At 42.1% G+C, this 13166-nt stretch overlaps 1 protein-coding gene across 1 annotated transcript in view; it reads right to left on the bottom strand.

The window, feature by feature from the left end:
- Positions 1-7996: 7996 nt before the first annotated feature.
- Positions 7997-13166, bottom strand: part of LOC137339741 (adenylate cyclase type 2-like) — a 368927-nt gene continuing 363757 nt past the window's right edge. Inside the window, exon 25 of the mRNA XM_068001920.1 lies at positions 7997-8209. Coding sequence (XP_067858021.1) covers positions 8057-8209 — 153 coding nt within the window. The 3' untranslated portion in view covers positions 7997-8056. The remainder of the gene's footprint in view (positions 8210-13166) is intronic.

Genomic DNA, 13166 nt, shown 5'->3' with positions numbered 1-13166 from the left:
AATTACATACCCCTAACTAAAACATAAGTTCTCATGATAATTTTGTCCTGAGAAGGAGCTACTTAAGGCTGTCAGCCACGGCTCAGCGGTAGTAGCACTCTCTCCTCTGATTCAGAAAGTTGTGGGTTCAAGTCCTACTCCAGACACTTAAGCACCTAATCTAGGCTGACACTCCAGTGCAGTACTGAGGGAGTGCTGCATTGTCGGAGTCTGTCGTCTCAGGTGGACGTAAAAGATCCCATGGCACTATTTCGAACAAGAGCAGGGAGTTCTCTCCAGTCAATGGCCAATATTTATCCCTCAACCAACATCACTAGAAACAGATTAACTGATCATTAGCACATTGCTGTTTGTGGGACCTTGCTCTGTGCAAATTGGCTGCCGTGTTTTAGTGAACCATGTGATTCTAGTGACTCTAGGCCTGGTTGCCATCTTCATTCTCCTCATCATAATCGTGGAAGAAATTTCTTCCCTCCTTCTCATTGTCATCCTCGAGGTCATTTTCCTCTTCTCTAAGCTGCTGTGATGGATTTGCAGGAAAAAAGAGCATGAGCTAAGAAATGGGTATGCCGAAGACTTAAAAGGCTGAGAAGACAGTAAAGCATCATGATTTATCTACTGGAAAGTCTTTTTCAAGAACTGCTACAGGTGAATGTCTAGGTCTGCATGCACTAACCACCAATCTGCATGGTGGGCTATGCTATGCTGGGGGAATCAGAAAAGTGTCAATTCAGTGCCTTTGTCACCTCCCTCCACATAGCTCAATACAATTTTTTTTGAGTTTTCTACCAATGCAAACCAGTCTTTCTCTCCTATTAAGATCTGAAGGTCTTGAAGTTATTTGCTTTCTTTTCCTGTCTCTTTTGCAGTGGATTGTTCCATTATTTGGATCCCATTGACTGCTGAAGTTGAAGCCATTCTTACAAAATTGAACGAATTATCTGTTGATCACTTTTTACTGCGTGATTTCCTCACTTTTTACTGGGAGAATCCATCACTTTTTATGGCGAGAATCCATCTGGTTTATCAGTTTTTACTGTGCGTGTTCATCACTTTTTAACTGAATAGTTCATCACTTTTTACTAGAGATTCCATCACCTAGTTTATCAATTTTTTCTACAAGAGTCCATCACTTTTAACTGCGAGAATCCATCACTGAGTTTAACAATTTTTACTGCAAGGGTCCATCACTTTTCCCTGTGGCAGTCCATCACTTTTTACTGTGTAAGTCCATCATGTTTTACTTGAATAGTTCATTACTTGCAGTAAAATTTGGTGGATTCTTAGATCTTTGCATGATAGGTGGACCACCAATTTTGAAACTGAGGGAGAAAGCCAGCTCAAAGAAGTGCATGAACATGGCTATACATCATGACAGTCCATGGACTGATAAGGGTCCATAACTACTCACACACATGCACGATTCATTAAGTGGTTAAGTCTCCTCAGTTTCAGAATTGTCGTTCACACCAGTGCTCCCTTGCAAAAAATAATGTATGCAATTATGTACCATGTGTATTGCTGTCTATGCCCATGGGTTCTGATAATGGCACAAGGCAGTAACAGAGGATCTCAGGCACATGAGGAATATCATCCGAATTTAAAAAAAATCCTATTACCTTCAACCTTGGAGTACTGTGTACAGTTCTGGTCTGCATATTACAAAAAGGATATAGAGACACTGGAGAAGGTGCAAAAAAAGATTTAAAGAAAGAATGAACTTGCATTTATATAGCGCCTTTTACAAACTCAGGACGTTCCAAAGCACTTTACAGACATTGAAATACTTTTGAAGTGCAGCCACTGTTGTAATTCATTTACAAGGATAATACCAGAACTGAGGGGTTATAACTATCAGGAAAGACTGAACAGACTGAGGCTTGTTTCTATAGAAAAGCGAAGGCTGAGGGGTGACCAAATAAAGGTCTGTAAAATTATGAATGGGTTTGATAGGGTAGATGGTGAGAAGATGTTTTCACTTATGGGGAGTCCAAAACTAGGGGCCATAAATAAAAGATAGTCACTAATAAATCCAATAAAGAATTAAGGAGAAACTTCTTTACCCAGAGAGTGGTTAGAATGTGGAACTTGCTGCCACAGGGAGTAGTAGAGGTGAATAGCATAAATGCCTGTAAGGGGAAGCTAGATAAACACATGAAGGAGAAAGGATTAGGGTTAAATGAAGTTGGGTGGGAGGAGGCTTGTGTGTAGCATAAACACGGACACAGACCAGTTGGGCCAAATGGCCTGTTCCTGTGCTGTAAATTCTATGTAACTCTATGTAATACACAATCCCACCTATTGATTATAAAGCCAGTATTAAGGAGAATTACTGGCCATTTCATACTTACGAACAATGATGGATGGAAAAGACCCTCTGGTCTATCCAGCCTGCCCCACACGATTGTGATACCTCATGTATACACTCTCCAAAACCATGTGATCTCCTGGGAGAGGCAAAAAAAGATGATAACCCAGGCTACTTTGGGGAAAAATATCTGGGAAATTCCTCTGAAGCTTGCACAAATCTTAGTATCATCTGCAAATTTGCAGATCATGCCCCCAACACCTACATCTAGATCATTAATAAAAATGGTAAAGAGCAATGGTCTTAACACCAATCCCTGCGGGACACCACTGGTGACTGGTCTCCAAACAGATCCAAATCCACCTACAACTACTTTCTGCCCATGGCCTTTCAGCCAGTTCTCAATCCAGGTTAACATATTACCACTGGATGCTTCAATCTTGTCCAAAGATTTTTGAAAGTCTAACTAAATAATGTCTACTGGGCTTCCCTCATCCACCATCTTGGTGACTTCTTCAAAAAATATAATCAAATTTGTAAGACAAGACCTTTTTTTGAAGCCATGTTGGGTGTCCTTGATATGTCCCTCTCTAAGTAGTCATATATTGAATCCCTAATGATTCCCTCTAACATCTTTTCTATCACTGATGTCAAACTAATGAGCCTATATGTTACCTGGGTCCGTCTTGTCTCCCTTTTTAAAGATGGGGACTTTATTAGCCTCCTTCCAGTCTATGGGAACCGTCACAGAGTGCAGTGAGCAATTAAAAATACGGACAAGGGGCTTGCACTGCAGGTGTCCCATCTCCCCGAGGACTCATCCAGCTCGGTTGCTCTATCTACTTTCAGGTTCTTAATTCTAGCTAAAACAACGCACCAGATTTTGCTGTAGCAGGGCATCTAATGGTGTCTGTCGTTAGTTAGACTTGCCTTTGCACGTTTAGGTATTAAAATTTTTTGCATGGCAAGTTGCTGATAACAGCGCAGGGAAACCTGGCATCTGGGACCTGAGTGAACAGGGCAAGTAACTGTGTATCTCCTTAACTAATCAGATTGAAGGATTGTGAAATTAACAGCGCAAGGATTTAGAAGGAAGTGCACAGTGGGTGAAATTGATGTCAAATCAGATACAGAAAGAGAAATAAAGAGAGGGAAAGAAAGATTGGATTATGAGAGAGAGAAAAAAGAGACAAAGAAAAAATTTTTAAAAATGTAAAAATGTAAAATTTTACATTTTGAAACTTTCCAACAACAATTGAAACCTGAAAGAGACTCCATACTTGTAATAGTTAATTTTTAGTGCTTTCAAGGTTGATTGGCAGTAATTAACAGTTATCATGTCATTAATAGAGTACTTAGACTGGATTGGTCAAGACTTAACTTACAGTGGCGAGTTTAGTTCATATCTACTGCGCAAATACAGCAACTTCAAGCCGTTCAATGCATTTCAATGGTCAAGCAGACAGCAAGATGCTGTTTTCGCGAAGCTAAGGAGTGGCGCAAATCGGATAGCAACTTTTGGATATCCTCATTTAACCGCGCATTTGCCCCTTGCCTGAAGTTGCTGTACCATTTGCGCATAAATAACGGCGAGCGTCACTAGCCTCACCATTATTTTGACAGCAAAATCTGGGCCAATATTTTCATCAATGTTAATATCACTAGTTTTATCAACATCATCATTAAATTCTAACAGCTGAAAAGTAAATTTGGATAAGGAAGAGCTGAGTAAATGTGAAGCCAAGCACTGAAGCTGTGCATATGTCTAATGTAAACAATTTTACAACACCAAGTTATAGTCCAGCAATTTTATTTTAAATTCACAAGCTTTCGGAGGCTTCCTCCTTCATCAGGTGAACGATGTGAAAATGTTCACCTGACGAAGGAGGAAGCCTCCGAAAGCTTGTGAATTTAAAATAAAATTGCTGGACTATAACTTGGTGTTGTAAAATTGTTTACAATTGTCAACCCCAGTCCATCACCAGCATCTCCACATTATGTCTAATGTGACATGAAGCTTTATTTCATAGTTTAATAACAGAAAACATGCTTTGAAAGCATGATGTGCCAAGAAGCCAAATCTTTCTTCTATCTCTGACATAAAAAACCAGTCCCACCTAGTGCATCATAGTAATACTGTAGTTAAACACATGATTCTTCTAAGCAATACTTCAGAAATTATTAAATTGATTACACTTTTATTTTGCTGATTTAGCTTTCATCAGTATTTTCCTTTCCCTCATAAGTCTATTTGATCTTCTGATGATTATGCCCTGCTGCATAAGTCTACATAAATAAGTACAGGATTGTGGCTTTGATTAGGCTGTATTATGATATCTTTTAAAGTAAACTTCAAATGCTCAATGCACTGAATTAATTTCAACGTCTTTCAATCAATGGTAGCAATAGCCCTGATTATAATAAGCGCAGTTTCTGAAGTAGATTATCAAATTCAATGCTCAGTATGGCAATACGCTAATGAATTTTGTGAATCATCCACCACTGATAAATTTCTCATTGCTATGTGAAAAATTGCTTTGGTTTGTTCTTTTCTTAGAGGAGCTTTGTTTGATATCTTTTGAACATACATTAACAGTTCCATTAATGTTGTCATAGAAAAAATGGTGTCAGTTTTACTGACCATTGAATTGTGCTTATTTCCCAAGCATAAACATTGATTTTTGGTGCCTCCCCAGGGAGCAGAGCTGGGCCTGCAACTACTGTAGGCACAGGCCCATCACAGACATGCAAATGAGGTAGATGGGGGCATTCCCGGCCTCACTTTGGGCTTGTGCTAGGACCCCCGCAGGCCAGAGGATACTGGGCACTTTGAGGCAGCCAGGAAAATCGCCTCCAGTATTTTCCTGCAACGCTGAAATACATCTCCTGGCAGATTGATGAAGGAGCAGCTCTGATGACTATGGGGTAGATATTTGTCTGGGCCCGTTTTCAGTATCAACCAGTGCACGCCCATGCTGAGAGGCCCAAGGATCGAAAGAAATTGGTCCTCTGGACTCATCAGCTTACTCGGTGTAAGCTGCTGGTGCAAGTCGCACCACCACAGGGAACTCGCCCGAGCGCAGAGATCAACATCAGGCCACCTGTCTCGCCGGAAGCGGCCCTCAGTTAAGTCCCGGGAGGGGGCATTGGATTGGTCTCGGACACCTAAAAAAAATGGCCCCCACAAATTTAGTAGCGGGGCAAACGCCTGTGCAGATTGGGCATGGGCAGTCCCACCGCTAAATTGATATGCCTTGCGTCTGTATTACGCCTGAAAAACAGGCATAAAACATACCAATTTCTACCCCTAAGAGTATACAGATTTTCCTTTACAAATATAAACCTTTGACTTGACATAAACTAGCTACTCCATTCACAGTGAGTAGTTTTACAAGTCCAAGAGAACAAGATATCAGCACCGAGGTCTGTTTGAGAGGCAGCATTAACAATTAATACTTTCTTATGTGAAGCTAAAGTAAAGAGACAGTATCATCTTGCTAAAATGAACTATATGTCGGTGGCAGTGGGTTTCTAAAATGGTACTTGCAGACTTATGCCATATCTTGTAGGGTTTTAACAAAATATACTCAAACATTCATTCTTTGAAGCTGAGTTAATAGAGTCATAGAGTCATAGAGTTATACAGCACGGAGAGAGGCCCTTCGGCCCATCGTGTCCGCGCCGGCCATCAGCCCTGTCTACTCTAATCCCATATTCCAGCATTTGGTCCGTAGCCTTGTATGCTATGGCATTTCAAGTGCTCATCCAAATGCTTCTTGAATGTTGTGAGGGTTCCTGCCTCCACAACCCTTTCAGGCAGTGAGTTCCAGACTCCAACCACCCTCTGGGTGAAAAAGTTCTTTCTCAAATCCCCTCTAAACCTCCCGCCTTTTACCTTGAATCTATGTCCCCTTGTTATAGAACCCTCAACGAAGGGAAAAAGCTCCTTAGTATCCATCCTATCTGTGCCCCTCATAATTTTGTACACCTCAATCATGTCCCCCCTCAGCCTCCTCTGCTCCAAGGAAAACAAACCCAATCTTCCCAGTCTCTCTTCATAGCTGAAGCGCTCCAGCCCTGGTAACATCCTGGTGAATCTCCTCTGCACCCTCTCCAAAGCGATCACATCCTTCCTGTAGTGTGGCGACCAGAACTGCACACAGTACTCCAGCTGTGGCCTAACCAGTGTTTTATACAGCTCCATCATAACCTCCTTGCTCTTAACCTTCCACATGCCTCCAATCAGAATTGATAGAAACTCATTACAAAATATCTTAAAATGTTTATATTTATTTTAACCCTGTAGACTGATAAAAGATGTGCCTCATCACATACTTGAAGGGAAACTTTTTTGACTGATTGAGGTATTTTTTTGGGGTCATTTTCTATTTCATGAACTACATTGAACTTTTCATTTTCTAAGAAGTCTTACAGCTATATAAATGCCATTTACAGCTTTTACATAAACAAAGAACTACAAAAAGTTAGAGTTGAAATTTATACTCTGGGCACTGTCGACAGATTCACAATCCCCGAAGAAAATATTTTATGCCAATGAAGATAAAAATGTGAAAATATCCTTTGGAATTTTATGTTGAGTTCCACATTTTACCCTAGTCCATCAATGATTTTGACTCAACAGTGTGTTTCTACAGATAGTTTAACAAATTGTTGGAACTGGGTATTACATATTCATGACGGAGACAACAGCTTATAAAATGGTTTGCTCTTCACCCATTTCACAGGTACAAAATGGGTGCCTAAGAGTCCAATATGGTGGGCAGCGTGTGCCCACTCATCCTGCGCTGGAAGTGCGCCGCTCGCCATATTGAATCGGGTTGTTCAGTAGGCCACGCGCCTGAAATTGACTGTAATGCTGTGGTCAGTTTGTCAGGCGCACAGCTGCAGGCTGCCATCCAAAAGGTAAGTTTCAAGTTTTTCACTTACCTTATTGTGGAGCTGACAGGAATGTTCCGTGTGCCGGCCACTGCTTGTACCCCTCATGATTGCCCCCCTGACTGGTATCTGAAGTGGCCGATCTTGCTGCTTTCCCCTCCCCACCCCACACCGTGACTTGCTTTTGGGGCTGCAACTGGAGTCCGCAGCTCCGCGGACCAATTTCCCATGGTCCTGCCGTCGGCCTCATTAGGCGCATGCACAGGGATCATGCCCTGATTCGGGCTCCATCCAATCTTTAGACCAGCAACTCTTCTCTAGTCATTCTAATGTGCACAGGAATGCAAAGACAATTTACAATCAGTTTCATGAGTGGAGAAGGTGGTGGAGGGAAGTTTAACTCGTAGTGAAAAGCTGACCCCTGGTGGCAGAAGCTTATCAAGGTAAATGAGGTCAACCTTAATGTGTAAAAACATTATGTTTTATTTTTCCATGGAATAACAACAAATGACAGATTCTGTAAATAAAAGTACATACAAACTTTTAATGAATAAGTTATTACAAAACAATGTAACTTTAAATGCGAGACATATTTGTAAAAACTGCTCCTTGTAAGTAATTATTTTAGTTTGCTCATTTGAAGTAAATAAGGTGTCCACAGCACATGTGAGTGTTTCTAAACCTGAAGTGTTTAGATATAAGTATGTCTACATATCCAAAACATAGGCAATGTATGTGCAGCTAAGGACAGAATCAAACCTATGTACAAACTTTTTTTTCAGATCGCTCCTTCAGAGGCTTGTCTTGCTTTGCTGTTCAACATATGATCATTGATGTTGAGCCTTCTGTTCTTCAGGTCATCAGATTTCCTTGTGACAGCGATCGTGTCATTTCTGTATTTACGTAGTATGTTTTCAGCTCTCCTTTCCCTTTGACATTTATTATTCCCCTGCATGTGCAGTTGTAGCCAAGTGTTTGTAAAATGTTACTGGTTTCTTCTGTGACCTAGGAAAGGTTAAAAATTAACATAAAAAGAGACTCGTTGTTATCACAGTAATCTAACTTGCGCATGCAGTGATGTATATTGCTATGTCATGAGGTTTGAGACTCTAACCTAGTGTTGTCAAATATTACAACATAAATAGCATTTTGATATTTGGATCTGCGATTTCCTTCCAATTACTGCCTATTTTTGGGTGGTTTTGGGGCACAAAAAGAGTAAAATGGGGTGGTAAGGCCAACCACCTCTATTCACTCCAAAAAAATTGCATCAAAATTGACCTCTAAAAAGTCTGCCATTCACCTTAATTGCCTGCCTGGAGCCCACTCACCACGTTTAAATGGAGGTGGGTATGTGGCCAACATTCCTGCTCCAATTCCCACTACTTCTGCCCCAAATCTGACCCAAATAAGATACGTCACCATATAAGTGGCGGGATGAGCAATAACAGCAGTTTCCCTCAGGCTGATACTGCATTCAGGAGGCTATTATGTTTATTGGAGCTGCATATCGATTTTAGCTGTTTGGTGATCTGGAGGTTCTGTCAACACTCTTCCTGCCATATCTAGTCAGCTCTGTAGAAAGTTTAGTTTTGGACTGAGGAGATGGATTTCCCAATGTAAATCCCTTTATTCTTATGTTTCGAAGAAGAGGAGGATGAGGATATGGAAGAGGCTGTAATGGAGGCAATTAGAGGAGGCATCTCAGAAGATGTTTGTTCCTTATATGCAGCTATCTACTCACCAGGGTTTACAGACTTAGCTTTCTCAGCATGTCACTTCCTCAGAAGGCTGTGCTTCGTCTTAGCGGCAACTGAAGAGCTACCGCCCACTTCCACTACTGGACCTGTACTGTCTGTACCAGTCAAAGTCACTACTGCCTTGAATTTCTTTGCAACTGGCTCCTTCCAGGCAGCATTTGGTGACCTTTGTCACATTAGCCAGGCAGCAGCTCACCACTGATGCTCTCTTCAGACAGGCCATCCAGTTTATTTCCTTTTCAATGAAACCAGCTAAACAGAGAGCTATCCGATTCTACAGACTGACAGGGTTCCCACAGGTGTGAGGAACAATTGATGTTCCTCACACCTAGTGTTGTCAAATATTACAACATAAATATTTTGATATTTGGATCTGCGATTTCCTTCCAATTACTGCCTATTTTTGGGTGGTTTTGGGGCACAAAAAGAGTAAAATGGGGTGGTAAGGCCAACCACCTCTATTCACTCCAAAAAAATTGCATCAAAATTGACCTCTAAAAAGTCTGCCATTCACCTTAATTGCCTGCCTGGAGCCCACTCACCACGTTTAAATGGAGGTGGGTATGTGGCCAACATTCCTGCTCCAATTCCCACTACTTCTGCCCCAAATCTGACCCAAATAAGATACGTCACCATATAAGTGGCGGGATGAGCATATGGTATTCAAAACCCCATATGAGAACCATCCTCAATTGCATGAATATAAAGGTCTTTCACTTGATTAATATACAGTTGAGTGTAATGCCTATCACCTTATCCTGCATTTGTTTGCACATATGGTGGGAGATAATGAGGCCCTAGAGAAAGTTCAGTGGAGGGCCACTAAATTAATACCTAGTTTAAAAACCCTTACCTATCACAATTGGCTCAGAGAGCTGAGTCTTTTTACTCCAGAAAAGCCAAGACTTCAGCGAGACTTGATTGAAGTATTTAAAATGATGAAGCGACCAGACTATGTACATTTGGCCAAATTATTTGAATTTGATAAGTTAGCGAGAATGAGGGGACACGCGTACAAGCTGCATAAGCATAAAATTAGATGTCAGGAAGTTTTTCTTTTGCCAAAGGATCACTGATCTTTGGAGTGGGTGCAGATTTGCTGCAAATGTTCAAAAGGGAGCTGGACGAGTTCCTGGAGGCTGATGGCGCTGCATACAAAAGGTATGTGGGATGTTGGGTGATGGACCTTTTAGTCACTGTTGTCTCCTAGAACTCATTTTTGGTCGCCTTCAGGGGACGGAGAGGGATTTCCCGAATTCTTGTTTTCCTTGAATTGGCCTAGGGTTTTTAAATAATCTTATTTTGCCTCTCCCAGGAGATTATATGGCTGTTGGGAGTTTTGGGGCTCATGTTGCTTAGTTGCAGTATAATGGAATGGAGCAGACTCGATGGACCAGCTGGTCTTCTTTTGTCCATCTTTTTCATTTATTCATATGTTAATTCCCACTCCCCGGAAGCTGTCAGGACAGTTTCATCTTGTGCCAATCTAAGAAATCAGCCCTGATAACTCAAAGCCATGTAACAGATGTTTGCTTGGTGATCAGGGCTATTCCCTGCAGTTTCATGACTCCAGTAAGGCTTCTGCAGACGGAGAGTGAGAACAAATATAATGACACCCGTGGGACTATGAGAAGTGTTCTGGAGCAGACTATAGGCATTCTGAAGTCTCATTTTAGATTCCTGGATAAATCTGGTGGGGCCCTGCAAGACAGTCTAGCAAGAATATCTGACATCATTGTAGCATGCTCCATATTACATAATATTGCTATGAAGAAAGGCTTGCTGCTTCTGGAAACTAAAGGGGACTATGAAGAAGCTGGAGGGGAAGGACCTCCATCCCCACATCAGGAGGAGGGTACACAGGAAAGAAAGGACATAGAACACGACAGCCAACAGCTGGAGAAAGGAGGAGACAACTTATAGCCTGGAGATTTCAATGAATATAAGTTGATACACCAAATAAAATCATTTCACACCTGCCTTGTAACCTACCAGCCTCACAAAGTCCTTCACTTATCCTTCCTAAAACAGCAATCTACATTTTACAAGCCATCATCCAACTGCAAGCTTACACAGGAATAAACGCAGAACTCTATGTGGTCATGCCATGTCTACTTTCCAGAACAACATTCACCAAAAGGTGTCCAAAAATCCATTCACTCCATTTATAACTACTTCTCACCTTTGCGCCAGCTACTTTACTTTTTCTAACTTCTAATCTACTGTTGGCTAGGGGCTGCAGAAGGTAACCTGAGACGTCAGCTGCTGATACACAGGCAGGAACGACTTTTGAACTAAAGTAACCTGAGTTCAGTCACTGGCCTTAGCTGCCTGGAACCGGTTTGAATTAACCAAGTTTTGTGAAAGACAAAGGAAATGTGATAAGACACAAGTCCTTATTTAGGAAAGGAGTAATGAGGTAATGCTACCTAAGTCCTTGGGACAGAGCCAATGAGGAGAAGACCCAGGCAAAAGTGAGCAGGCCTAAACCAAAGGGAGAGAGACAGCACAGTTTGAAGAGATAAGATTCGGAATAAGAATGAAGGATCTGAGGCGTGGAGCCAGAGCGAAGAATCCGGAGACCAACCATCGCAGAAGTGAAAGACCCTACGTCAGGGACGTAGAGACGACGTCGAAAGAGAGAGAGAACGGAACGCCTGGCCAGCGTCAGCTCTCCTTTTTGGGTATTATCCTTTATATTCTGTGACCACTCAGGGAGTGTCAGAGAAACCTAGTGGGCGTGCGTTTAGATCTTAGTTTGGGTATAAGACTGTATAACCTGGTGTAAAATGCATGCCTATATCTAACCAGACGTATAAGCTATTTGTATATGATCTAAAGGCATGAATAAAGTGAATTAAGAGTTAAGACAGAATTGAGACTTCTCCTCTGTGTACTAAGCCAGTAACCTACTACATCTATGAGATGCTCCCTAAGTGAGATGAAGCTAAAAAGTGGATGGCTGGGAAGTTACCCCTGCTGCCTTATCTTAGTGAAGTTGCTGTACCCGAGGGGCCAGCTTCTGGCGGCTTTTCTCTTCATAGTGTCAAGGAGTGCGAGGTCAATGTCTGAAGCTTCCTCATGTGCAGGCATTTAAGGGGACCTCAAGGAAGCAGGTGCATTGCCACTCTCTGGAGAGAAAGTGACATCCGTGATCACTCCTTGCAGCCCACTGGTGCAGGACACAGGCTCAGAGGTGCTACTGGTTGGTGTTCTTATAGACAGAATTGCACCAATCAAGTCTTGGAAGCCCTGTGAAAATATTGTTTTCAGGCTGACGTTCAAAGCATCTATTGGAGAAGTGATAGCTGTTACTCCCGTAGACACCACTGCTCCTCCTGCTGCCATGTTGCCAGAGAAACCTCCTGAACTCCCATTCTCTCCAGAATTTTCTTCATGTCATGAGAAACTTCTTGCAATGTGTTGGAGTGGACTCCTATTTATCAAGCAGCTCAACCATATGCATGGAAACCATTTCCCCTGCCCACACTTGAGATCGATGCTCCTTAATCGTAGCTCTTTTGAACACTAGGACCCTGAGATCTAGGATCCAAACTCCTCAGACAAGGATGGTCATTTTGCCACCTTCTGTGAAGGAACGGATCTCTCGTCACTCTTCCACTCCCAGGTCCTCCTGCTCATGACTGCTCAGTGCTTCACCCATTGAAAATCCTTCTGACTCACTATTTCATCCCGAGTAGGTGTGTTTGGGCTGGTGCTGGAGTAGGTGAGATGTCATGATGGAGTTGGCGTAGGTGTGCAGAAGTTGTGGTTGTGGAAGTGCTTGGGTGGTCATTGGAGTGGCAAGGCACCAGTATGATGTCAAAAACAGAAGAACTCATTCAGCTGTGCACACATTGACATATCCCCTTTAATAAATAAAGGGCATTGCCTACTAACAGAAAGCAATGATATGGTACATAAGGACATAAGAAATACAAGCAGGAGTAGGCCATATGCCCTCTCGAGCCTGATCCGCCATTCAATAAGATCGTGGCTGATCTTCGACCTCAAGTCCACTTTCCCGCTTGATCCCCATATCCCTTGATTCCCTTAGAGTCCAAAAATCTATTGATCTCAGCCTTGAATATACTCAATGACTGAGCATCCACAACCCTCTGGGGTAGAGAATTCCAAAAATTCACAACCCTCTGAGTGAAGAAATTTCTCCTCTTCTCAGTCCTGAGACTGTGCGCCCCCTG

This window comes from Heptranchias perlo, chromosome 2 (genome assembly GCF_035084215.1).
Source record: "Heptranchias perlo isolate sHepPer1 chromosome 2, sHepPer1.hap1, whole genome shotgun sequence".
Lineage (NCBI taxonomy): Eukaryota > Metazoa > Chordata > Chondrichthyes > Hexanchiformes > Hexanchidae > Heptranchias > Heptranchias perlo.
This window is presented reverse-complemented; position numbering and strand designations above follow the sequence as displayed.